This window comes from Eutrema salsugineum, unplaced genomic scaffold, assembly GCF_000478725.1.
Source record: "Eutrema salsugineum unplaced genomic scaffold, Eutsalg1_0 scaffold_19, whole genome shotgun sequence".
Classification (NCBI taxonomy): Eukaryota; Viridiplantae; Streptophyta; class Magnoliopsida; order Brassicales; family Brassicaceae; genus Eutrema; species Eutrema salsugineum.
The window spans coordinates 2,655,065-2,675,926 of NW_006256838.1; the positions used below are offsets into that span (position 1 = coordinate 2,655,065).

The 20,862-nt window shown below is 39.0% G+C and overlaps 5 protein-coding genes across 5 annotated transcripts; 2 read left to right on the plus strand and 3 right to left on the minus strand.

The window, feature by feature from the left end:
* Positions 1 to 88: 88 nt before the first annotated feature.
* Positions 89 to 2,077, minus strand: LOC18020185 (staphylococcal-like nuclease CAN1). Its single transcript, XM_006402952.2, has 8 exons — positions 1,876 to 2,077; positions 1,626 to 1,681; positions 1,408 to 1,522; positions 1,206 to 1,316; positions 932 to 1,119; positions 764 to 820; positions 449 to 677; positions 89 to 371 (listed from the first exon to the last, which is right to left on the minus strand). The coding sequence occupies exons 1-8, from the start codon at positions 1,990 to 1,992 to the stop codon at positions 273 to 275; spliced, it is 972 nt and encodes a 323-aa protein (XP_006403015.1). The 5' UTR covers positions 1,993 to 2,077; the 3' UTR covers positions 89 to 272.
* Positions 2,078 to 4,052: 1,975 nt separating this feature from the next.
* LOC18020186 (probable sodium/metabolite cotransporter BASS4, chloroplastic) lies at positions 4,053 to 8,314 on the plus strand. Its single transcript, XM_024157246.1, has 14 exons — positions 4,053 to 4,276; positions 4,403 to 4,496; positions 4,885 to 4,992; positions 5,105 to 5,172; positions 5,438 to 5,516; positions 5,959 to 6,017; positions 6,110 to 6,178; positions 6,409 to 6,522; positions 6,900 to 6,921; positions 7,105 to 7,172; positions 7,441 to 7,526; positions 7,678 to 7,798; positions 7,880 to 7,981; positions 8,086 to 8,314. Exons 1-14 carry the CDS (start codon positions 4,121 to 4,123, stop codon positions 8,161 to 8,163), a joined length of 1,224 nt encoding a protein of 407 aa, XP_024013014.1. The 5' UTR covers positions 4,053 to 4,120; the 3' UTR covers positions 8,164 to 8,314.
* A 388-nt stretch (positions 8,315 to 8,702) lies between these two features.
* On the plus strand, positions 8,703 to 12,451 carry LOC18020187 (eukaryotic translation initiation factor 3 subunit C). Its single transcript, XM_006402954.2, has 4 exons — positions 8,703 to 8,873; positions 9,132 to 9,187; positions 9,280 to 11,019; positions 11,273 to 12,451. Exons 2-4 carry the CDS (start codon positions 9,164 to 9,166, stop codon positions 12,191 to 12,193), a joined length of 2,685 nt encoding a protein of 894 aa, XP_006403017.1. The 5' UTR covers positions 8,703 to 8,873; positions 9,132 to 9,163; the 3' UTR covers positions 12,194 to 12,451.
* A 191-nt stretch (positions 12,452 to 12,642) lies between these two features.
* On the minus strand, positions 12,643 to 15,840 carry LOC18020188 (leucine-rich repeat receptor-like protein kinase TDR). Its single transcript, XM_006402955.2, has 2 exons — positions 13,236 to 15,840; positions 12,643 to 13,143 (listed from the first exon to the last, which is right to left on the minus strand). The coding sequence occupies exons 1-2, from the start codon at positions 15,709 to 15,711 to the stop codon at positions 12,842 to 12,844; spliced, it is 2,778 nt and encodes a 925-aa protein (XP_006403018.1). The 5' UTR covers positions 15,712 to 15,840; the 3' UTR covers positions 12,643 to 12,841.
* Positions 15,841 to 16,177: 337 nt separating this feature from the next.
* On the minus strand, positions 16,178 to 20,789 carry LOC18020189 (protein RETICULATA-RELATED 6, chloroplastic). The gene is made up of 9 exons (XM_006402956.2): positions 20,048 to 20,789; positions 19,639 to 19,768; positions 18,926 to 19,456; positions 18,646 to 18,753; positions 17,898 to 18,449; positions 17,652 to 17,765; positions 17,355 to 17,506; positions 16,579 to 16,641; positions 16,178 to 16,475 (listed from the first exon to the last, which is right to left on the minus strand). Exons 1-7 carry the CDS (start codon positions 20,701 to 20,703, stop codon positions 17,360 to 17,362), a joined length of 2,238 nt encoding a protein of 745 aa, XP_006403019.1. The 5' UTR covers positions 20,704 to 20,789; the 3' UTR covers positions 16,178 to 16,475; positions 16,579 to 16,641; positions 17,355 to 17,359.
* Positions 20,790 to 20,862: the final 73 nt, after the last annotated feature.

Below are 20,862 nucleotides of genomic sequence, written 5' to 3' on the forward strand. Positions count from 1 at the left end.
TTACTTTCTCTGGTTTATGAAAACAGAGTTTTATTCTCAACCCTAGATTGTTAAACCCAAAAATAACCTAATTCTTTAAATTTAGAAATAAAACAACTAAGCAAACTTCTATTTCCAGGTTCAAAGAGAGATTCTCTATTGCCAATAACTCATACATAAAACATTTACAGAGAGCTCTTACAGTTACATGAACAACAGATCACATGTTTTACAAATCACAATAACAATAATAGAATAATATTGTTGCTTTTGTTATCCAACTGGACAATGTATCAGTTTCCTCCACGTTTGTTCTTCCTCCACTCCCATGGCTTCTCTGGATTTGGAGATGACCACAAACCAATACGCTTCTGCTTAGCTTCATTTTCCCACTGATCTCAAACACCAAAAAGATTCTTAAAAATCAGAAAGACTAATTAAAGAGACTTAAAAGTTTACAAAATCTTGCCTTTGCAAGCTCTGCGCGCTTGTCATAGGCTACATAATGCCAAGCAAGACCTTTCTTTAACATTACTTCCTGAACAAATTTTCCATTGCAGTATATATCTCCTACACATCTTCCATAACGATCCTCTGCATAAACTAACACCTTCAAGGTTTTTCCTTCAACCATCTTGAGTAGCTCATCGTGCGCCTCTTTTCCAAACGGCATTTTACTTTCCGGTGAATCAATTCCCCTGTTTTCTTTTCATTCACAAATTGTTACTTAAAAACACCATGATAACTTTGATTCAAGAGAGATTTAAGATGTGATTTTTTTTACCTTAGTCTAATTCTGTACTTTCGGGCAAGCACTTCTTTATTCTGAAAACTTATCATCCTTAAAGCACAAGATAAAAAAGGGTCAGAAGAAGAGTTAGAAATTTCATAGCTCAATGAATTTGAGTCTATGATCGATCTTCTTCTTGTGAAGGATATCAAAAACACAAACCTGTAACCAGAAGCTATGATCTTCTTGTGAAGTGCATCTGCTTCTGTATAATTCCTCTTCTCACGCGCTTTCTCCCTTTTAACCGCTGCAAGACTCACGTCCTTAGGCACAGAAGATGACACAACCGGGTCTGTGCTACTAACATACACAGTAACCGTATCTCCATCTGCCACAGATTTTTGATCCACCTTATTTCAATTAGGACAACATTTCTTGATCAGAAACATTATCATCATATTCCCATCCTATTCTATAGATTGAAAAGTTTTCTAACCGGAAGTGTTTTAAGCTCGAACCGAACTCCTTCAGGGGTAGGAACATGAGATTCAGTAGTGACCTCAACGAGCTTAGGAGACGAAGGGAGTCTATAGAAAGACAAAAGCCCCTAATGAATGTCATTACCAAATCAAACAAGATTAATCATCTTTCCAAAACTTAATTAGTAATATTTTCGAAACTTGAAACATTGTTAATACCTCAACGTCGGCTTTTTTATGCCCCTTCAGAGTCGCGATAACAAGCCTTGCGGCTTCCTCAGCTGTCTGAGGCCGAGGCTTAGCTTGCTTCCATGCCTCAAGTATTTTTCCATACCTTAAAACATGTTTTGGAGTATTAATTTAAATCTGAAAATATTCCAAATCTTCATTCAACAAGAAAAGAAAGATTTAGGATGCTCTGTGTATTATTTCTTTACCAATTTGCTTGAGCCTTTTTAGAAGACACAACGTAACGTCCAAGCCCTTCAGGTACCTAGAATATACAGAATTCTCGATTATGATCAATTTCTCAAGAATTTGGGAAGAAAGTATCCTAAATCTCTGAAGATTGGTATTGATTCTGCTTAAGAAACAAATATAATTACACAATTCACTTAGAAATAAGTTTCAAAACAGCTTGTAAAGTCCAAATCTAAGATTAGTAAGGAGAAAGCAATGAAGAGAGACCTGAGAAGTGGTCTCGAAGTTAAGGAGATCGTGGGAAAGAGCTGAAACGCCGTGAGCTCCGTCGTGCGTCATGGGATTGATGCATTTCCGGTAGAGTAGCCTAATGGCGTTGCCCATTTTTCCGATTCGATTTCTGAAAACAGAAAAAAAAAAAACAAAAAAAAAGAGTTTTGATCTTTCTTCCTTTCTGGTATGAAAGTCTTCGATCGTTATATGGAGCAGAGAGATTGTTTAGTTAACAAGCGAAAAGATACGTGGCAGTTTCATATTGGATAAGAAACTGAAAGTATTATATTTATTATATATCTTTGGTAAGAAAAGTGAGTATTGGGTGCCTTGTCGTAATCAGATTCGATTATGTTTATTGGCTTCATGTAAACTCACAAGCTTGGAGTTTAAGCAATCTTAATCACGCATCAAGTGTTCCTGCTGCTAAATTTCTTCAACGGTGAGCACAAATTCATGGAGTTTTGTTAAGATCAGAGATAATAATAGAATTTTGATAAAATGAGTTCCGTACCCAAACATACCTTTTATTCAAAATTTAGATTTTAAACATAACGTTTATTTCAAATTTTTATCCCAAAAACTTGCAAAATATTTTATAACTAATTGAGTCAGTACTATATTTGGAAATTGTTTTTATTTCATTTCATGACATCAAGATCGTATTGTAAATTTCGAAAATCTATTTGATCGTACCATAACATAACTAATAGTGACATGAAAAATCCATGGATTTACAGACATCATCAAGCTAATGAACAATCCATTATCCAATAATTTTTTTTTACAATGTTCTCTTATATACAAAATAATTTAGTGACGCAGATGTTCAAATTACGTTTTTATTTTATGTTTAATTTTTGAAAGTGTGATGATCTAAATAATATACATGTCAATACATTCACTGTCAATATATTTTTTTTGGTTAGCAATCCATGTCTACTATATATATTACTTACGTCTCCTCGCAATTTTCAATGTGAGATTTATGTGAGATTTCTATTATATTTAAAGCTATTTTCTTAGGAGAATCAGAAGACTATTATCTCACAAACAAACATTGTTCCACAGTTGTATCTAATGTTTTCTCATCACTTTTTAACCTAATTCTTTGGATTTAAGGTTTCAAATAGAAACAATTCTATGATAAAAACCTAGAATCAAAAAATAGTTGTGCACAAATTTTGTTTATCAAATTTTGATAATTTGTCACTCTACAAACTATATAAATCAGTAAATCTTTGAAAATAAAGATCATTTAAAATCTATAAATTCAAAATTTTCAATCACATATTTGACAAATTTGTATATTGCAATTGAAGATGACCGTGAGCATTGTCCAGCTGTGTCATTTGAAACACCCAACATTTTCTACTTGAGTACATGAACGACATATGAACGACATAGTTAAAAGTTTTCAAGTTGTGCATTTCACTTATTTTGCGAGCAATATGTAAGTTGGAACTCATTGCTAGAGTTGCTGAACAGATGTGCATCTAGAGACGCTTGTCTGATATTAAACCAAACTTTGTTAAATTTTCTAAATACGAAAGCAGATTTAATATAGAATTTTCTACTTTTATGGTTTCAGTGACTTGTCCATGAAACTACCGATTCAGATTAGAATGAGAAGATTCTAGGTATCTCCAGTGAGGGTGCTAAAGGTATTCGAGGTTGGACAAGCTAATGCATACAAAGAGAGCATTATTACACAGGTCACACATTTCTTGGTGACAATGTCGAATCTTGAAACATTTGTTATTCATCTACATGCAGAATCCAATTAATTAGTGGGTGATAAACCTTAGCTTGTCATGTGAATCCGTCGCAGACTTTGCTCAAAACTCTACGACTAGAAGCAAGTTAAATTTCATTGTATTTTTTGTTTGTTTGTGTTGTTTTTGCTTCTATGTGTCGAAGATGTTATGGTTAAACATATGGTTTGGTTACTCAGATTGCATACGAAACCTTACTCCCTCCCGCACAAGAGAACAATTGGGTTAAACACCAGAAATTAACAACAATTAACAACAAGACGGGAAAGGAATTTGTGTCTCTTACAGACAAGAATTTGCTATGTTTTTCGTGATCAGAAGAACCCTCACTGGTTGTTTAATAAAGCAACTTTCAAGCAAATCCTTAGATGTAAATGAAAAGATGGTCAACACACACAACTAATTCCAGATTTAGGCAGCCACACTTTGCCAAATCATCTTTTTTCCTAATTCTGACTTTTCCCATGGCGAGTATCTTGGCTTCAACCCACAACCTATTTTCTTGCCTCCGGGAACTACCCTCTCCGGGAAGCCGCTCCGTCGTATTCTGCCGCTATCTGGACCCCTGCGGCAGACGAATACGATCGATTCCCATTCGAGCTTCCCAACTTCCCGACAAGGTCTCTATCCCTGCCCCTTGGCATTCCATTGTATATCATCTATGTGGAGAAGAACTTTTTTTTTTTTTTTTTTTTTTTTATGTGGAGAAGAACTTGTTGGAGACTTTTGTCTTGTCTTGTTCACAGGCAGGTGGTGATGGAGGCATTTCAGCTTCAGCTAAAAGATACCATTTTGGGAACGAATTGCTCAACTTTGCTTCAGATAATTTCTTGCCTCTAGGTACTGCACACTCCCATTGCTATTGAGATCAACGTTTTTGATTAGCGCTTTAACGAGTCTGATGAGAAACTAATTGATTGAATCAGTTCAGCTTTCCATTAAGCATGTAAATTTACTCTTCTTCACAAGGTTTATTTACTTAGCACTTGAATGTGATTAATCTAACCGACCTCTATGGGTCTTTCCTGTAAGTCTCTTTCTGATATGTTAGCGTTTGCGCATTGTTTCTTAAGCTAATTGTTCTTGAGACCGTCTTTGCTGTGTAGTTATATCGCCTACTTACTGACAAATATAATGGAAATGTAAATACTTGCTTTTCGAATTCATTTGCCTTACTTTGTTTCTTTTGACAATCGGATGCTCCGGCTTTCTTGGTGATTGTTTGCAGCTCTTGTTAGTGGAGTGGGACTGGGCTTTGCAAACCCAACTCTAGGCTGTCTTGCAGACAAATACTCTCTTTCAAGGTTCAGCACCTGTGGGATATTTATTATATCAGGTGATTCTATTTTTATTTTTTTTTGGTTAATGGGTGAGGAAGCAATCATTTTGTTTCTGTTGAATTTGAATAGCTAATCCACTGTTTAGTCTTTCTCTTTATTGTTGAACAGGGCTGACTTTACGTACTGAAGCGATAGGTGCTGCTGTTAAAGGATGGCGTCTCGGAGTTTTCGGGCTAGTATGATCTTTACTCGTTTTTAGCTTTCATACAACGGTTCCTCTTCTCTCTAGTTTAGATCTCTTCTGCGTTATCCTGGAAAATCATGACAAATCAACTTCTGCTTTTACGAAACTAATAAGAAAATGTAATGAGTAGTAGCCCTTTCCTGCTCCTATATACTTTCTTTCAGTCTTGTTTTTGGTAATCATTTTCCTTTTTAAATTTTGTTAGGTATACTGCATACTTAAGCCAAAGCTATTTCCCTCTCTATTTTTTTTTTCAGGTGTCTATTTTGTTGCTCACTCCGTCCTTCTCAAGGCTAATTATGCTGGTCCAACTCCAACCTCAGGAACTTGTTACAGGTCACTCTGTCTCTTGCTTGAATTTGGAATGAAGTAAACATCCTGTTCTTTCCTTATTTTGGACTGCTTTGTATAGACTTGCATTGATTTACACTAATTCTACATCTTTAGTTGAATTGTACCTGTTCTGATAACTAGCCAACAGTTTTACATATATAACTTTAGTTTCTGAGAAATTTAAGTGTGATACTGGTTGACCGAAGAGCTAAATCTCGTTGCCTTTGTGATTTTGTTAACATTCCTTACACTTATTCAAAATCTATTTAAGAGTAACGGGCAGGAAAAGCATATTAGTTGTATAATATCGAAGCAACTTGATTAGTTAGTGCCTCTTTAGTCTTTTCTCGTGATACTTTATTCTTCAGCTTCCAGCCCTGTTAATTTGCGCTCAGTATGGATTTGAGGACTATAAAACTTACTTATGCCCTCATATTATTTACAGGGCTGGGTATATTTTGCTGTATGCCAACCACCTTATCAAGTGGTGTTGCCCTTACTCACGTACTCGGTTTGCATATTTGTCCAATCAACATTTTTGTGCATTATTTGCTTTTTCTTGCGTTCTCCACTGACTTATCAAATTGCCAATTCAGCTTGCTGGGGGAAATTCTGCTCTTGCTCTTGCGATGACTGTAGCATCCAACTTATTAGGAATTTTAACTGTAAGTTGACTTTCTTGCATATTATTGTTCCCCCTTCGAAACCACAAGTTGATCATGCTGAATCAAGGACATTTCTAGTCAGATTGTTTCCTCGTCTATTTAAGCATTTTGTATTCTAAACCTCTACTGGCAAACTCTGTTTCTATGATTTTTTTTTTTTTTTCTTTCTGCTGTTAAGAACGAGTATTATGATTTCAGCTACTGAATCTAAATGGTTGGCCTCTTACCAGATTCCGTTTTGGGTATCAAGATACATAGCCGGAGGAGTAGGGGTTTCTTTTCCTACTGACCAACTTTTCAGAAGTCTTATAGTTACTCTGTTAATTCCTTTAATCATTGGCAAGGTGAGACGATCTTTCTGTTTTGTCCTACTTTTTTTGTGCTTGCAATGATGAATCTATTTCAAATTTTGCTATATGGTACAATTGTGAGCTCTTAATTTTTAGTGGTTGTTGTTGTCAAAAGCTATATGAATGCTTTATTGGAAAGTTTAAGAGGGTTTGTTGGAAACCTTTGGTAATTCCTTCACATTAGGTCTCATATTCTCTCTGTTTTTGTTTGCCTATTTGATTAATCTCTCATTAAGGACATGTTGGATGTGACTGGTTACGTTCTCTGATAATTCTATGAACCTTTTGGAGCTTAAAGTTCTATTACTTACCATTTTGCACTCGTCATTACAAGTCGGACTTTTGACATATTTCGGTTTTATCTGTTATAGGTTATTCGAGAATCATCCAAAGGTGAGCTTCATTTGCTATCTTTTCCCTTTCTGGTGAAAGTAAATGAATATCTAAACATTTGATTTTCATCTGCTATAGTTTTGGAGACGGCACTTTATATTAATAATGGATCAGAATGGTTCTTTTTATAATATAGGTGCTTTTATCGCTGCCAACTCAATCTTGTTGAAATGTGTGGTACAGGTTTCGCAAACTATATTGACAACAATCGTAAACTCTTTTCGAAAATCAACGCAATCTGCCTCAGTTTGGTAAGATATAAAATGTTAGTCTTACATAGTCTCTTAGTATGATATTTTATCATAAAATTCCTTGGCACTGATGTGCCAATCCAAGGCTTATATCATATGGCAGAAACCATATTTGCAGTTATGGGTATGACTTGTTTAAGGATAAATTGACCTTTGCATAATAGTTTAACCTCTTGTTCTCTGTCTACTTCGAATGGTCTGACTTTGTTATTGCATTTATCTGTTTTTTTGGAGTTAATAGCATTTTTATCGCATGATACCATACTAGGTACCATGGATCCAAGTGAGCAGGTCAAGATCACTGCTACTATCCGTGAAGCCTAAGGTTTTTCTTGCCGCCGTTGGCATTGGAATGTAAGCATTCTTCTTTAACATGTGTCGTTTTACTAATAACATGTAAACATGGGTGGTTGTTATGAACATTATATCAAAGGTGCAAAGAGAATATACTTGACTGGAAAATGGGAAAGTCGTATTGACAGAAGGATCTTACGTGTTTTCACAGATTGCTGCATCTTTCTCTACTAGCATTCAATGCTATTTCAATTCGCATACTCTCAGTTGCTTCAGGTGATGGTAGGAACTCCAAGGAAAACGCCACAGCAGTCTTGCTCGTTGCAAGCCAGGTAATGAATTGATATAAAGTTTGCCTTGAGCACTGAATTTTATCTCATCATTTGAAAGTCATGGCTCGGTCTCTTTCATAGAAAACATTACCGGTAATGGTGGCGGTTGTGGAACAATTACGAGGTGCATTTGGTGAATCAGGGCTTTTGGTTCTTCCTTGTGTAGCTGCACACTTAAACCAGGTTTAAAGTTGTATATATTGCATCTTCCATTATGATACATACCTTTTGTGTGCGTACTCTTATTAATATTGACAATATACTTGCCCCAATGTATGTTTGTTTAGATCATGATCGATTCAATTCTTGTCAACTTATGGCTCCGGACTGGTAATGCGGCTTCAACTGATGTAAAGACAGCCTGAGAGAGAGAGAGATGGAAGCAATGAAACCAAATGTTGACATACACCATTTTGCATTCTTAATTATCACATATTTACAGTGTATTTTTTTTTTTTTGTTAATCAATAATATATGTTAACATATCGGTTTTTTATGGTTTGAAAAAATATTCATCAGCAAAAATATTAGAAATAGAAAAATATGATTGCTAGCTACAGTACATGAATTATATATGGTGACATAGTATTCACTTTTTTTTTTTGTTGACAAAGAAAGGATTTACATTTTGGTTTTGGGTTTATAGCTTTTCCAGTAGAATTTTTTCTTTTCTTTTTAAAATTAAATAGTAATTTGTTTGTACCTTTTTTTTGTTTTTGTTTTTATGTGTAAGAAACAAAACTGATGCATATCTAGAGTTTATCACTTTGATAAAAATTCCCTATAAAATATTTTTATTTTTGATAGAAGAAAAATTGTCAACGATGATGTTATATTAAATTTTGGTCCTTTGTCGTATATCTGATTATTGTTATCTTCAGAAAAAGGAAAAAAAAAATTAAACAAAAAACTATCGGTGGAAAAAAAAAGGAAAAGGTTCCCAGGAATAGGGTTTTTGAGTTTCTCGATAATTTGTGAAAACAGACACAGAAACCTTCTGAGTTCTGACGGCTGCTCCGTTACTTTCATCAAAGCATTTCCGAGTATCTTTACCATCTCCGTCGTCTCAATCCAGGTAATTTCTTTCTTCTTCATCTTCTCTATCATCTTTACCATCTCCGTCGTCTCAATCCATGTTCGAGTCTGTGTCTGTGACACATGTGTGAGTTGTCTTCTAAATCTGACTTTAGACATGTTTTTTCCCCGTAGAATTATTATGTTGTTGTAATGGATTGATTTGTTTCTTCTTCTTCAATCAATTAGATTCAATTTGGCTTCTTCTTCTTCTTCAATCAATTTCATTTCTCAGCTTGCTTACTTTTTGGTGTATCAGGTCCTTGTATTAAGCTCTCCCGCTAAAGAAAGATGACGTCTCGTTTTTTCGCTCAGGTTTCTATCCTTCATACCTTGTTTACGTTTCACCATAGTCTTGCTTTTTGCTTCAGTCTCTTAATGAATTCCTTGCTGTCTTCTGTTCACAGGGTGGAAGTGAAAGTGAAGATGAGAGTGATTTCGAAGAAGAGATCCAGGAGGTTCAGAATAACGACATCAATAACCGTTACCTTCAAGATGGCAGTGTCTCCGATGATGAGCTCGATACTAAACGTGTCATTAAGCCTGCAAAGGATAAGCGTTTCGAGGAGATGACCAACACTGTGGATCAGATTAAGAATGCCATGAAGATCAATGATTGGGTTAGCCTTCAGGAAAACTTTGATAAAGTCAACAAGCAGCTTGAGAAAGTTATGAGGATCACAGAGGCTGTCAAGGCTCCGACTTTATATATCAAAACCCTTGTGATGCTGGAGGATTTCATGAATGAATCTCTGGCGAATAAGGAAGCGAAGAAGAAGATGAGCACTAGTAACTCCAAGGCTTTGAACTCAATGAGACAGAAACTGAGGAAGAACAATAAGCTGTACGAGGAAGATATCAATAAATATAGGGAGGCTCCAGAAGTTGAGGATGATAATGAACCAGAAGAGGAGGATGAAGAAGATGAGGAAGAGGAGGATGAGTCTGAGGACGATGTTAACGAAGAGGATGAGTCTGGAGAGGAGGTGGAGGAACCTGCTGATAATCGCTGGGAGACGATGCTAAACAAAAAAGATAAGCAAATGGAGAAGCTGCTTAGTAAAGATCCTAAAGACATCACTTGGGACTGGGTCAACAAGAAGTTCAAAGAAATCCTGGCTGCTCGTGGGAGGAAGGGAACTGCTCGGTTTGAGCTTGTTGATCAGCTTACACACTTGACAAAGATTGCCAAGACTCCTGCGCAGAAGCTCGAAATCTTGTTTAGCGTTATTTCGGCACAGTTTGATGTGAATCCAGGTCTCAGCGGACACATGCCTATCAAAGTCTGGAAGAAATGCGTGCTGAACATGCTCACCATACTGGACATTCTTGTCAAGTACAATAACATTGTTGTGGATGACTCGGTTGAACCTGATGAGAATGAAACTTCAAAGCCAGCAGATTTTGATGGAACAATTCGGGTCTGGGGAAATTTGGTTGCATTCATAGAGAGGATCGACACTGAGTTTTTCAAGAGCTTGCAGTGCATTGATCCTCACACCCGTGAGTATGTTGAGAGGTTGAGGGATGAGCCCATGTTCTTGGCCCTAGCTCAGAACATCCAGGACTACTTGGAGCGGATGGGTGATTATAAAGCTGCTGCAAAGGTAGCCTTAAGACGAGTTGAGTCAATATATTACAAGCCCCAGGAAGTTTACGATGCTATGAGGAATTTGGCTGAGTTCATTGAAAAAGATGAAGAAGCTGAGGAGGCCGAAGAGGAAAATGGACCTCCTTCTTCATTCATTGAAGTTCCAGAGGTCGTTCCCCGTAAGCCTACCTTCTCAGAGAGCAGCAGAGCGATGATGGATCTTCTTGTCTCCCTTATCTACAGAAATGGAGATGAGCGAACCAAAGCCCGTGCAATGCTATGTGATATCTATCACCATGCTTTAATGGACAACTTTGTGACTGCTAGAGACTTGTTGCTGATGAGTCATCTCCAAGACAACATTCAGCACATGGACATCTCAACGCAGATTCTCTTTAACAGGACCATGGCACAGCTTGGTCTTTGTGCCTTCCGGGCTGGAATGATCACCGAGTCCCATAGCTGCCTCTCCGAGCTGTACTCTGGTCAAAGAGTGAGGGAGTTGCTTGCCCAAGGTGTCTCGCAAAGTCGATATCATGAGAAGACACCAGAACAGGTAATTAATTATGTTCTGTTTTTAAATCTTCCAACACAATAGCATGTGAAAAAAAATGGTTTGATCATATAGTGTGAGTACAGCATTACAAACACTATAATTCTGACGGTATGAGTCAACTATATAAAGCACTAAATTTATAGTAGCTAATATATTCTGTTGCATTTCAGGATTTTTTTGTTTCCTTTTCATCAAAATTATTTTCTATTTCTATATGGATGCTTATGATATAAACAAATTTTGATTTTACCAGGAAAGGATGGAAAGGAGAAGACAAATGCCGTACCACATGCACATCAACCTCGAGCTCCTGGAGGCTGTTCACCTCATCTGTGCCATGCTTCTTGAAGTCCCAAACATGGCAGCAAACTCGCTTGAAGCAAGACGCAGAGTGATTAGCAAGAATTTCCGTCGCCTGCTTGAGATCAGTGAGAGGCAAGCCTTCACTGCACCGCCTGAGAATGTACGTGACCATGTCATGGCAGCCACCAGAGCCCTGACCAAAGGGGATTTCCAAAAGGCGTTTGAAGTTTTGAACTCTCTTGATGTCTGGAGACTGCTCAAGAACCGGGACAGCATCCTCGATATGGTGAAAGCTAGGATCAAAGAAGAGGCTCTAAGGACTTACCTATTCACATACTCGAGCTCCTACGAGTCCTTAAGTCTTGATCAGCTGTCTAAGATGTTTGATGTCTCTGAAGCTCAGGTTCACAGCATTGTGAGCAAGATGATGATCAATGAGGAGCTTCATGCAAGCTGGGACCAGCCAACACAATGCATTGTCTTCCATGAAGTGCAACACAGCAGACTACAATCATTGGCTTTTCAGTTAACCGAGAAACTCTCGGTTTTGGCAGAAAGCAATGAAAGGGCAATGGAGTCTAGAACCGGTGGAGGTGGTCTTGATCTGAGTTCAAGGAGAAGGGACAACAATCAGGACTATGCAGGAGCGGCATCAGGTGGTGGCAAATGGCAGGACAACATGAATTATGGACAAGGAAGACAAGGTAATAGATCTGGATATGGTGGACGATCGTCTGGACAGTCTAGAGAGTGGTCTGGCCAGAACAGAGGAGGAGGGTATGTAGGAAGAGTTGGTTCAGGAAACAGAGGTGGTATGCAAATGGATGGCTCAAGCCGTATGGTGAGTCTTAACCGTGGTGTTCGTGCTTAATGAGGATGAAGAGAAATCTTCAAGCAGTGTTGACCTTGGGAGCTCTTTTAAGACATTCTGTTATGTTTTTTGTTTGTCGTTGGTTGATTTTTGGATCTTTTGCTTAAGAACATTGAATTACTTGATTCTCTGCAAATGGTTTAAGCTAATGTAGGGAAAAACTTGTTTCAGACTCGTTGGAGAGTTTTGTTTTGTTCACAGCTTCAGCCGACTCATATGTAACAGATTCGCCAAAATTTTGTGCATTTTTTGTTTTGATCTTGGCCTCTGCGACTGAGTCTCTGCCTTTCTCACTTTACAAATGTAACAATCTGGACTGATATACATATACTCAAACTTCGTCCTATGATTTGCAAAATTAAAAGCTAAACCCAAACGCACTCGTGTCCTAAGTTGTGAATCTTCCGTAATAGACTGCGATTGCTGTTTCATATCATTTTATGGTCAAACCACAAGCTCGCTGTTCTTCTATTCAATCTCAGTTTAAGAGTAGCAACAATACATCAATACAAGAACAACATCATATTATATGGTTCCAACAAATAACTAAGAAGTCACACACCTAACCATCAAAGAAGAGGAACGTTTTTAGTACAATACTATTATATATAAGGGAAACTATGTGCATTTAAACATTGTCCGTAGTACCTATTTCAATCTACTATGTGCTTGAGACAAGAACCTGAGTGCATCTTCCATGCAAGGACGGTCAGACTGGTTACTCGTTATGCAGAGAAGTGCGACCTCAACCACTCTTTTAACTTCTCCTTTTTCAATATCACTCACTTTGTTTTCTGCGTATACTTCTTGTAGAAGAACATCCTTTGGCTTGTTGTGCATCAACCTGCCGGCATCCCTCAGCTTACCATTTGCTAAGATTTCCAAAATAAGCTCTCCAAAGTTGTAAATGTCTTTTTGCTGCTCCGCTCTTATTACATCGTTCATCTGATCTGCTTTCAGAGAGTTTCATGTTAGGAATAATAATAATGCTTCTGCTAAGAAATTTTGTGTTTGTCTCTATATACCGTCATGGTTAGTGTACCTGTGTTTGCAGTTGAAGAGACCAAGACTTTGTTCAACTGTAGCATGTATTTGAACCCAAATTCTCCCAAGCAAGGTTCCATGTTATCTTCATCGAATAAAATGTTAGTCGACTTCACATCTCCATGTGGAATTGCAGGGTAGCATTCATGGTGAAGGAAGCAAAGTCCCTTTGCAACTCCAGTGATGATCCTCTTCTTAGTTGCCCAATCTCTCTTCTTGGTCCTCATCTTCTCAGCCAAAGTCCCGGTATGCAGGTTGTTATCATACAATACATACACAAGATGATTGTTGTAACAAAAACCGAGCAATCTCACCAGATTCACGTGTCTTGCATTCCCCATCTGCGTTAAAACTTTCAACATAACACCCTTGTTCTTGCCTTGAAGTTGGACCTTTCTCACTATCACTGTTATTCCCGTTGGCAGAACTGTTTTGCACACCGAGGCTGATATTTCGGGAACCGTTTCTTCTGTAGGTTCAGGTGAACCGAAGCTCCTCAAAACATCATCTGCTGTGAAATGAGGGAGTCCAGCGAAAGACACCATCTTCCATTGACCTTGACTTCTTTGATGAACATAGTACAACCCCAAAGTTCCAGTTGCAATTAGCACAACCGAGACTAGACAAGCTAGCAGAACAGAGACGAGCTTCCTCGAGCTGTAACCTGCACATGATTTCAGAGGACGTCCACACAGGTTTGCATTGCCCTCATATGCATGTTTCCCCATTGATTGAAACACTTTGTCAGATGGGATGGGACCACTCAAGTTATTGTCTGACAAATCCAAAACTGTCAGATGTGGAAGCTTTGCCAATGCCTCAGGAATCCCACCTGTCATGATATTTCCAGCTAAATCCATCTTCTGAAGAGAGCGGCAAGCGGAAACAGCTGGTGTTAAAACCCCTGATATGTTGTTATTACTCAGTTCAACAACAGTGATGGATTTGCAGGTTTCAAATTCAGGGAGATCTCCGGAGATACCGCAAGAGGACGCAGAGAAGTTGTGAAGACGCGGCAAGGACCAAATCTCCGGTGGAAGTTTGCCTCCTAACTGAGGGTTATTGGAGATATTGAAGTATTCAAGCTTTGTAGCTTTGGAGATATCTTGAGGAATGCCTCCTGTGAGTTTGTTTCTAGAGAGGTCTATGTAGGAGATATCAGGAAGCTGGCTAAAGCTAAAAGGGATCACACCTGAGAATGAATTATCTTCAAGACGGATACGAACAAGCGTGGAACAATTGGAGAGAGATGGAGACAGAGTTCCAGTGAAGTTGTTGGAGAAGAGCATGAGCTTGAAAAGAACACCTCTTGAGCAAATACCTTGTGGGATCTCACCTTGGAAACTGTTGGTGGAAACGTCGACCCATCTGAGCTTTGAGTTAGTCCCCAAGCTTTTTGGAAGTGAACCAGAGAAGTAATTGTTCCATATGAAGAGAGTATCCAAAGAAGGAAGCTGAGCAATTCCTTCAGGGAGAGTCCCACTCAATTCATTGTACATAAGACTCAACAGCCTGAGATTCTTCAAACCTGCAAAGCTCTCTGGTATGGTTCCTGAGAGACGGTTGTCTGAGAGGTCTAAGTTAACAAGAGAAGTGACTTGTCCAAGCTCCCATGGGATTTCCCCAGAGAGATGGTTCCTAAAGAGGAACAAAGACTCAAGCTTTGTCAGATTGCTGAAATGCTTAGGTAAGAAGCCAGAGAGATTGGCTCCGGCGATGTCGAGGTACTTGAGCTCACTCATGTAACCGATTTGCCAAGGGATCACTCCTTGGTACGAGTTATATCCAATCTCCATGTGAGTCACAGTTTTCAGGTTCCCAAGCTCTTGTGGAATGTGCCCACTAAGTAAATTCCCACCAAGATGAAGAAACTCGAGATTCTTAAAAGATCCGTATTGACTCGGAATCGACCCAGTAAAGTAACTCCCAGCGAGATTAAGTACCTTGAGATTCTCTAACCGAGAGAGATCGACCGGCAACGAGCCGGAGAAGCTGTTGCTCAAAGCATCGAGCTTTATCAGATTCGTGAGGGATGAGACACCGTCTGGGAAACGACCGGAGAAGTTGTTTTGGCTTACGTCAAGGCTCCTGAGAGTAGTGATGTTGAAGATCTCTGCAGGAAACTCGCCGGAAAACGAGTTGTCGCTGATGTTGAGTTCGAGGAGGTCGGTGAAGACGGAGAATTGCTTGCCGGGGAAATTTCCGGCGAGATTCTTGGAAGAGAGGTCGAGGGAGATAACGGAGGTGGAGTTTTGGTTGCATCGGACACCGGACCAAGAACAACATGCGAGTTTGGTGTCGGAAACTCCGGGAGTGACAATGAACCAGTCTTTTAAGGAGTTGGAATTGTCGGTGACTTGAGATTTTAAGGTGAGGAGGGACTCTGTTTGAGGGTCAGCTGCTTCTGCTTCTGACATTGAAGTGAGGAAGAGGAAGAGATGGAAGTAAGCACAGAGTTTATGCTTAGACTCCATTGGAGCTGGAAGAGGAAGAAGAAGGAGGGAGAGAGAGATCCAGTGAGGAGGCAAAATCGAAAAAGAAACAAGATCACAAGAAAAATGAAGAATCTGACAGTGGAAGAGAGGCGAAAAGAAAGAAATTCATGGGGAAGTGTGCTCTTTAGTGAAAAGCTGGGCGCATTGATTGGTCTAAAGTGAAATATTATTTATTAGTTTCTTTCTTCCTTGATTGACAAAAAGGAAAGGCTAAAATAGTTTCTCTTTTGAATATATAAACGTTTTCTTGTTATTCTTTCTTTTTTTTTTGAATAATGATCTCACATTTATAGGGATTAAGAAGCAGCGAAATTCCTAATTACATAGCATGTCGAGGTCAGAGTTCAGGCAGACGGTACTATTGTCGTTTGAGATATTTGGTTACGTGCGAATCGCTTTACTTGAAAAAAAGAAAAATAAATAACCGTAAGTTTGAGCAGCAAACTAAATATAAATTCAAATTCTCAAGTATTCGTTTATTCAATGCTTATTATGTAGATTGCTAATTCATACGTTGGAAGAGTTAATCTAGACAACAAACGAAAACGTACACATAAGTAAGTCCCATTACTGAATGCACTTCTCTTCTTCTTGGTTCTGATTTGTAGTAGTAGTCAATGACAAGGGTTCTGATTTCCTGGATGTGGCTGCATCTATCAAAGCCGGACAATGATTCAGTCTTCGTTCTGCAGTTTAATGTCCTTGATAGAGAGAAGGCGCATCCTGTGAGGAAGGCTCTTCTACTGCAAGTAAAGTCCAAATCAATAAACAGTATATTAGTGGAATTTGAAAGTATATACTAGTGGAATTTGGAACAGAACAGATAGTAAGTTTTGTGAAATGTACCTGGGCCAATGAACGTTCACGAACCTATACACAACTAATTTCGAGTCCACCCATCATTCATTGCTGCATCAGTACAGGGTACTTATCAAGAATATGAACAAAGTATACCAAGATTTGATTTCGAGCTCACAACATTTGCAGGTACGAGTACAGACAACATATTTAGGTATGTAACTGTTACTTATCAGAAATTGATTTTGAATCACATGAAGGTCTTCAAAGTATTTCTTTAATCAATACCTACACTGCACTGCACAGACAAGTATCCTGAAATTTTGCTCTCTGTATCTATAGTAACCACCATGAAGCCTCGTTGACAAACCCTTTAACTCCATAAACAGCGTACAAGATGCTAATAATGCAGCCATATCATATATAAGAGTTTCGCCAAAATTTTGTGGATCTTCTCGTTCTATACTACGTAATCACTTTTTGAACCATTTCTTATGCCCAGCTGAGATATCATCTACTACTCTGCTTAAAAGTATTTTTTCAACTAAAGAGTTTTACAGCTTCCCATCATCCTAGACAAATGACTGCTTTTAAGTACAAAGAAACAATAAGAGAAAAGCAATCGACCCATTAGGAGGAACTCATGGTAGATCAGCAGGACTAACGTGGATTCATGAAGAAAATAGAACTATATTGAAACCATCACTATCTCCAAGAAGCACAAATACAAACATGAAACTTAAAATTATGAAATCGTGCTCATCGCAACGACCTAAAGCTTTTGGAAAACAACTATTAATTGATAACTACTGGGGTAGCCTCACCAGTATCATTGATTATCGAGCTTGTCAATACTGTCCTCTTCAGTAGCATTACGCTCCACCGTAGATTCTTCCAAAGCCTCCGGAACTTCCTTAGAGGCTGGGATGCTTTTCTGAGTCTGTAGACCCGTAGAGCGTGCAAGATCAATCCATTGCTGCAACAATTTTATGAAAAGTTGGGATCAAGATAAAAGAACTCCCAAAAATAAACAAAAGAATAGGTCGGCACATTATGCTTAAAAAAGAAAAGAACATAAAGAAAAGCAAGAGGAAACCAAATAACAGGCATCTAACTCTGACCTGCGTTCCGAAATATGAGTTAAGCGTCCTGACAACAAATGAAATCATATTTACAAGTAGAGGTTGAGAAGAAAGCTCATCAGATATACGATGCTCTATTAATCCAGCAATTATCTGCATTCAAAGACACTTTGATGTTAGAGGCATAAATTAAATCGAAATGTCCTTCATCAACGCTCCTCCTTAACTACGACGAAGAAGTTACATACATACACCAGCACTATCAAGCAGCATGGATCATCATACCTGGTAACGAAGATTTGCAGATGTCCCCAGAAAACCTCCATAAACCATTGCCGTTTTCAGAAGAGGAGATCTCTTAGGTTTCTTAGCAACAACAACCAACTCTGGTTTAATGAATTTTCGAACAGCATTTAACGCATTTGACGCTCCCACGGCTGCAAAACTGGAAACGACTCCAACACCAGCAAGCTTCAAGCCACCAACTATAACTGAAGCAACTCTAAGATTCAAATTCCATTCTCTTCCAGCAAGACTTTTTTGAAATGCATTATCAGGTATGGATCCTAGGAGGCCTCTCAGGGCGTCTATGCTGTCTGGTCCAGTGGTCTCATCAGCATATGAAAGAAAAGACAAAGTTGGTGCAGGAAGCCATACTGTGAAAAAATCAACAACTGATCCTCTGACTGTATCAGTTATTACATAGTCGAGTTCTTCAAAGAAATTCTCTTTTCGCTTCTCATATTGTGCTAAAAGTGTAGTTGTTATTGATATAGCCTCTTCGATAGCTAACCTATTCAAGAATTTCGGATCTGCCAACAACCTTTCTCGGAAACCCTGCATCACAAATTCACAGTGAATCATAATTGAAATTCCGCTTCACTATTCAAATTTATCATTAACTCTAAGAGATAGAAATTGGACACATAATGTTGATGACTGATATGCAAAAATCTCTAAAATATTATAGAACACAAAGCATATATACTCCAAGCAAAAACTCCCAAAGAAATATCACCCAGAATGGACATACCTGGAACCGCTGAGCAAGCTCAGAAATAAGAGGATACTGCTCCAAATCAAACAAATTCTGTAGAACCTCGGGTGACACCAAACCAAGGTCCAATCCATTTTGAATATCCTGGAGGCATGGAAAAGATTACATCACTATGAACTTATGACATATAAGCTTGAGTCAAAGTTTAGCTCAAAAGAGAAAAGAATAGAACTGCTTAGTAAGAAGATTGATAAGAGATATTCATATACAAGGGTGCAAATAGTCAATGTCATGAAAGCATCCACTTGAAATCTACCTGTGGAAGAGCATCTCGCCTCCTGCCAGCTGCATTCATTACTCGAGCGATCTCTGCTCGGTCAAAGCAGTTTCTACTGCAGGGTCTCGCTGCAGAATACCACAAGAAATCAGCAACTGGACTTTCGCCCTCTCTTCGCAGGTACTGTCTTTCGGGGTCAAGTAATACAACAACTTGGTTTTTCTTTGGAAACTTCCTTGAGATCCTTGCTGGCAACCCTGTCCCTCTTGAACCATACTCAACATGACTAGCCCCTGTCACCACTAATAGTAGACCAGTCCCACCTCCATCTGCAACTGCTTGTAAAATAACTTGTGACATTGTATGGTCTTCCACAACTCTTGCTTGTGCAGACAAATAAGAGCTTGGTCCAAACGGAACAATCTGTGTTGGGAGGTTCATATCGAATGTAGATCTACGTGAAAATGAAGAAAATCCTGAGATAAACCCAGAACCAGCAGGGGGAGTGTATAATTTACGCTCAGACTTTGAAAGACCACGGATACCCTCTGCTTGGACAGTTCTTAAAATCTACATCAGATTAAGTAGAATACCGTCAGCCTAGTTGAAATGGTCAAAGCTAGACTCATGCCACTAACACATCAAAATTTACTTAGTCCCACAAACTTCAAGCAAAGAGAAATCAACAGTTATTATATAGAGCATTGCGTTGCATTGAAAACCAAACCAAACCAAACTATACAAGACTTTACCTTGAGAGGAGTGCCGCAGGCAATTAGTCTAACCGCGTTATCACGACAATATGTTAAAAGGGGCTCATATTCTTGCCAGCGTTGAGCTGGCCAATGTGTCACATAAGACTTCAACGTCTCTCCCTCCATCCTGCCACCATAATTACCATAGACGATTTTCATTTCCAGTAACGAACGCGCCAAACAGTATTCACGATCATAAAACTTAAGAGCTGCAATCTCGAAGTTGCATCCAAATTGTCCTCTCTTTTTTCAAGATTAAACATCATAGTTTACTACAGAAGAAAACTGAAACCAGAAATGCACGAAAAGGCGTCTCTTGTACTACATTGAGAATAGAAGATACGATGAAAGCTGCACCAAAGCTAAAAAAGAATACTCGTAGAAAGAAAGTGGAAAAATAAAAAACCTCTTATCCATGTACTGATTAAGCTGGTCCTGCAAATCGAGAGGGAAAGCTTCCAGTGCCACAGAGATTTGACGCTCGCTCTCGACGCATCTTTTCCTCAGGTTTCTAACGATTTCGAGTTCAACTTCCTTGTCGTCTTTGGTAGGAACCTGCTCCGCCTCGCCGAGGTACACGACCCTTGCATTCATCAGCTTCTCCCACACCTTCTTCTTATCTTTGCCCAAAGCCATCGGTTCACCAATCGCCGTTGCGTCATAAATCCTCGAGGTTATAGTCTCTTCCTTATTCACGGATGTAGGCGGCGGTGGAGTAGTAACGGCCGGAGGGGCTGCTGATTCTGCAGGCGGAGTCACTGTAGCGGACGAGCTCTCCTCCTCGGAGGCTAAAGAGACAGACGGCTTGAGAAACAAGGAAGCAGCGGCGGAGAGGAGTGGCGGCGCGAGGAGAAGAGCGCGGCGAGAGAAGGCGGTTCGGGATGGGTGATCGGAATCGGGATGAGCCGCGACGGATAGAGAATTGTTCTTCCTAGTGAGGTTGATCGGAAGATGAAGGCCATGGAAACGGCGGCGGCGAGGACGGGAGGAGGAGGAGGAGGAGGAGCATGGGCAGTGAAGTGATGGTTGAGAAGCGAAGAGATCATTTGTGCTGAGTTTCATTCTCAGAGAAGAGAACTCCGTTTGTACACGTCAGCTAACTCCATACATCGCTCTAGCGATAGAAATCATAGAATTAACTCTATTTCTTTCACCGCCAAAAGCCTAAAAAACATTCGTCATTTTTCTTCTGAATTTTTTAGTATTGATTTTTTTTTTTTT

Coding starts and splice junctions, on each gene's coding strand:
- LOC18020189 (XM_006402956.2), bottom strand. CDS start 20,703: ATGAAACTCAGCACAAATGATCTCTTCGCTTCTCAACCATCACTTCAC. Junction 19,457..19,638: donor CCTGCGGCACTCCTCTCAAG/GTAAAGTCTTGT, acceptor AATCTGATGTAG/ATTTTAAGAACTGTCCAAGC. Junction 17,507..17,651: donor ACTCATATTTCGGAACGCAG/GTCAGAGTTAGA, acceptor AAATTGTTGCAG/CAATGGATTGATCTTGCACG.
- LOC18020187 (XM_006402954.2), top strand. CDS start 9,164: ATGACGTCTCGTTTTTTCGCTCAG. Junction 9,188..9,279: donor CGTCTCGTTTTTTCGCTCAG/GTTTCTATCCTT, acceptor TTCTGTTCACAG/GGTGGAAGTGAAAGTGAAGA. Junction 11,020..11,272: donor ATGAGAAGACACCAGAACAG/GTAATTAATTAT, acceptor TGATTTTACCAG/GAAAGGATGGAAAGGAGAAG.
- LOC18020186 (XM_024157246.1), top strand. CDS start 4,121: ATGGCGAGTATCTTGGCTTCAACCCACAACCTATTTTCTTGCCTCCGG. Junction 5,173..5,437: donor GTCTCGGAGTTTTCGGGCTA/GTATGATCTTTA, acceptor TTTTTTTTTCAG/GTGTCTATTTTGTTGCTCAC. Junction 6,922..7,104: donor TATTCGAGAATCATCCAAAG/GTGAGCTTCATT, acceptor TGTGTGGTACAG/GTTTCGCAAACTATATTGAC.
- LOC18020188 (XM_006402955.2), bottom strand. CDS start 15,711: ATGGAGTCTAAGCATAAACTCTGTGCTTACTTCCATCTCTTCCTCTTC. Junction 13,144..13,235: donor CTCTTCAACTGCAAACACAG/GTACACTAACCA, acceptor CTCTGAAAGCAG/ATCAGATGAACGATGTAATA.
- LOC18020185 (XM_006402952.2), bottom strand. CDS start 1,992: ATGGGCAACGCCATTAGGCTACTCTACCGGAAATGCATCAATCCCATG. Junction 1,523..1,625: donor AAAAAGGCTCAAGCAAATTG/GTAAAGAAATAA, acceptor ACATGTTTTAAG/GTATGGAAAAATACTTGAGG. Junction 821..931: donor ATCATAGCTTCTGGTTACAG/GTTTGTGTTTTT, acceptor TTGTGCTTTAAG/GATGATAAGTTTTCAGAATA.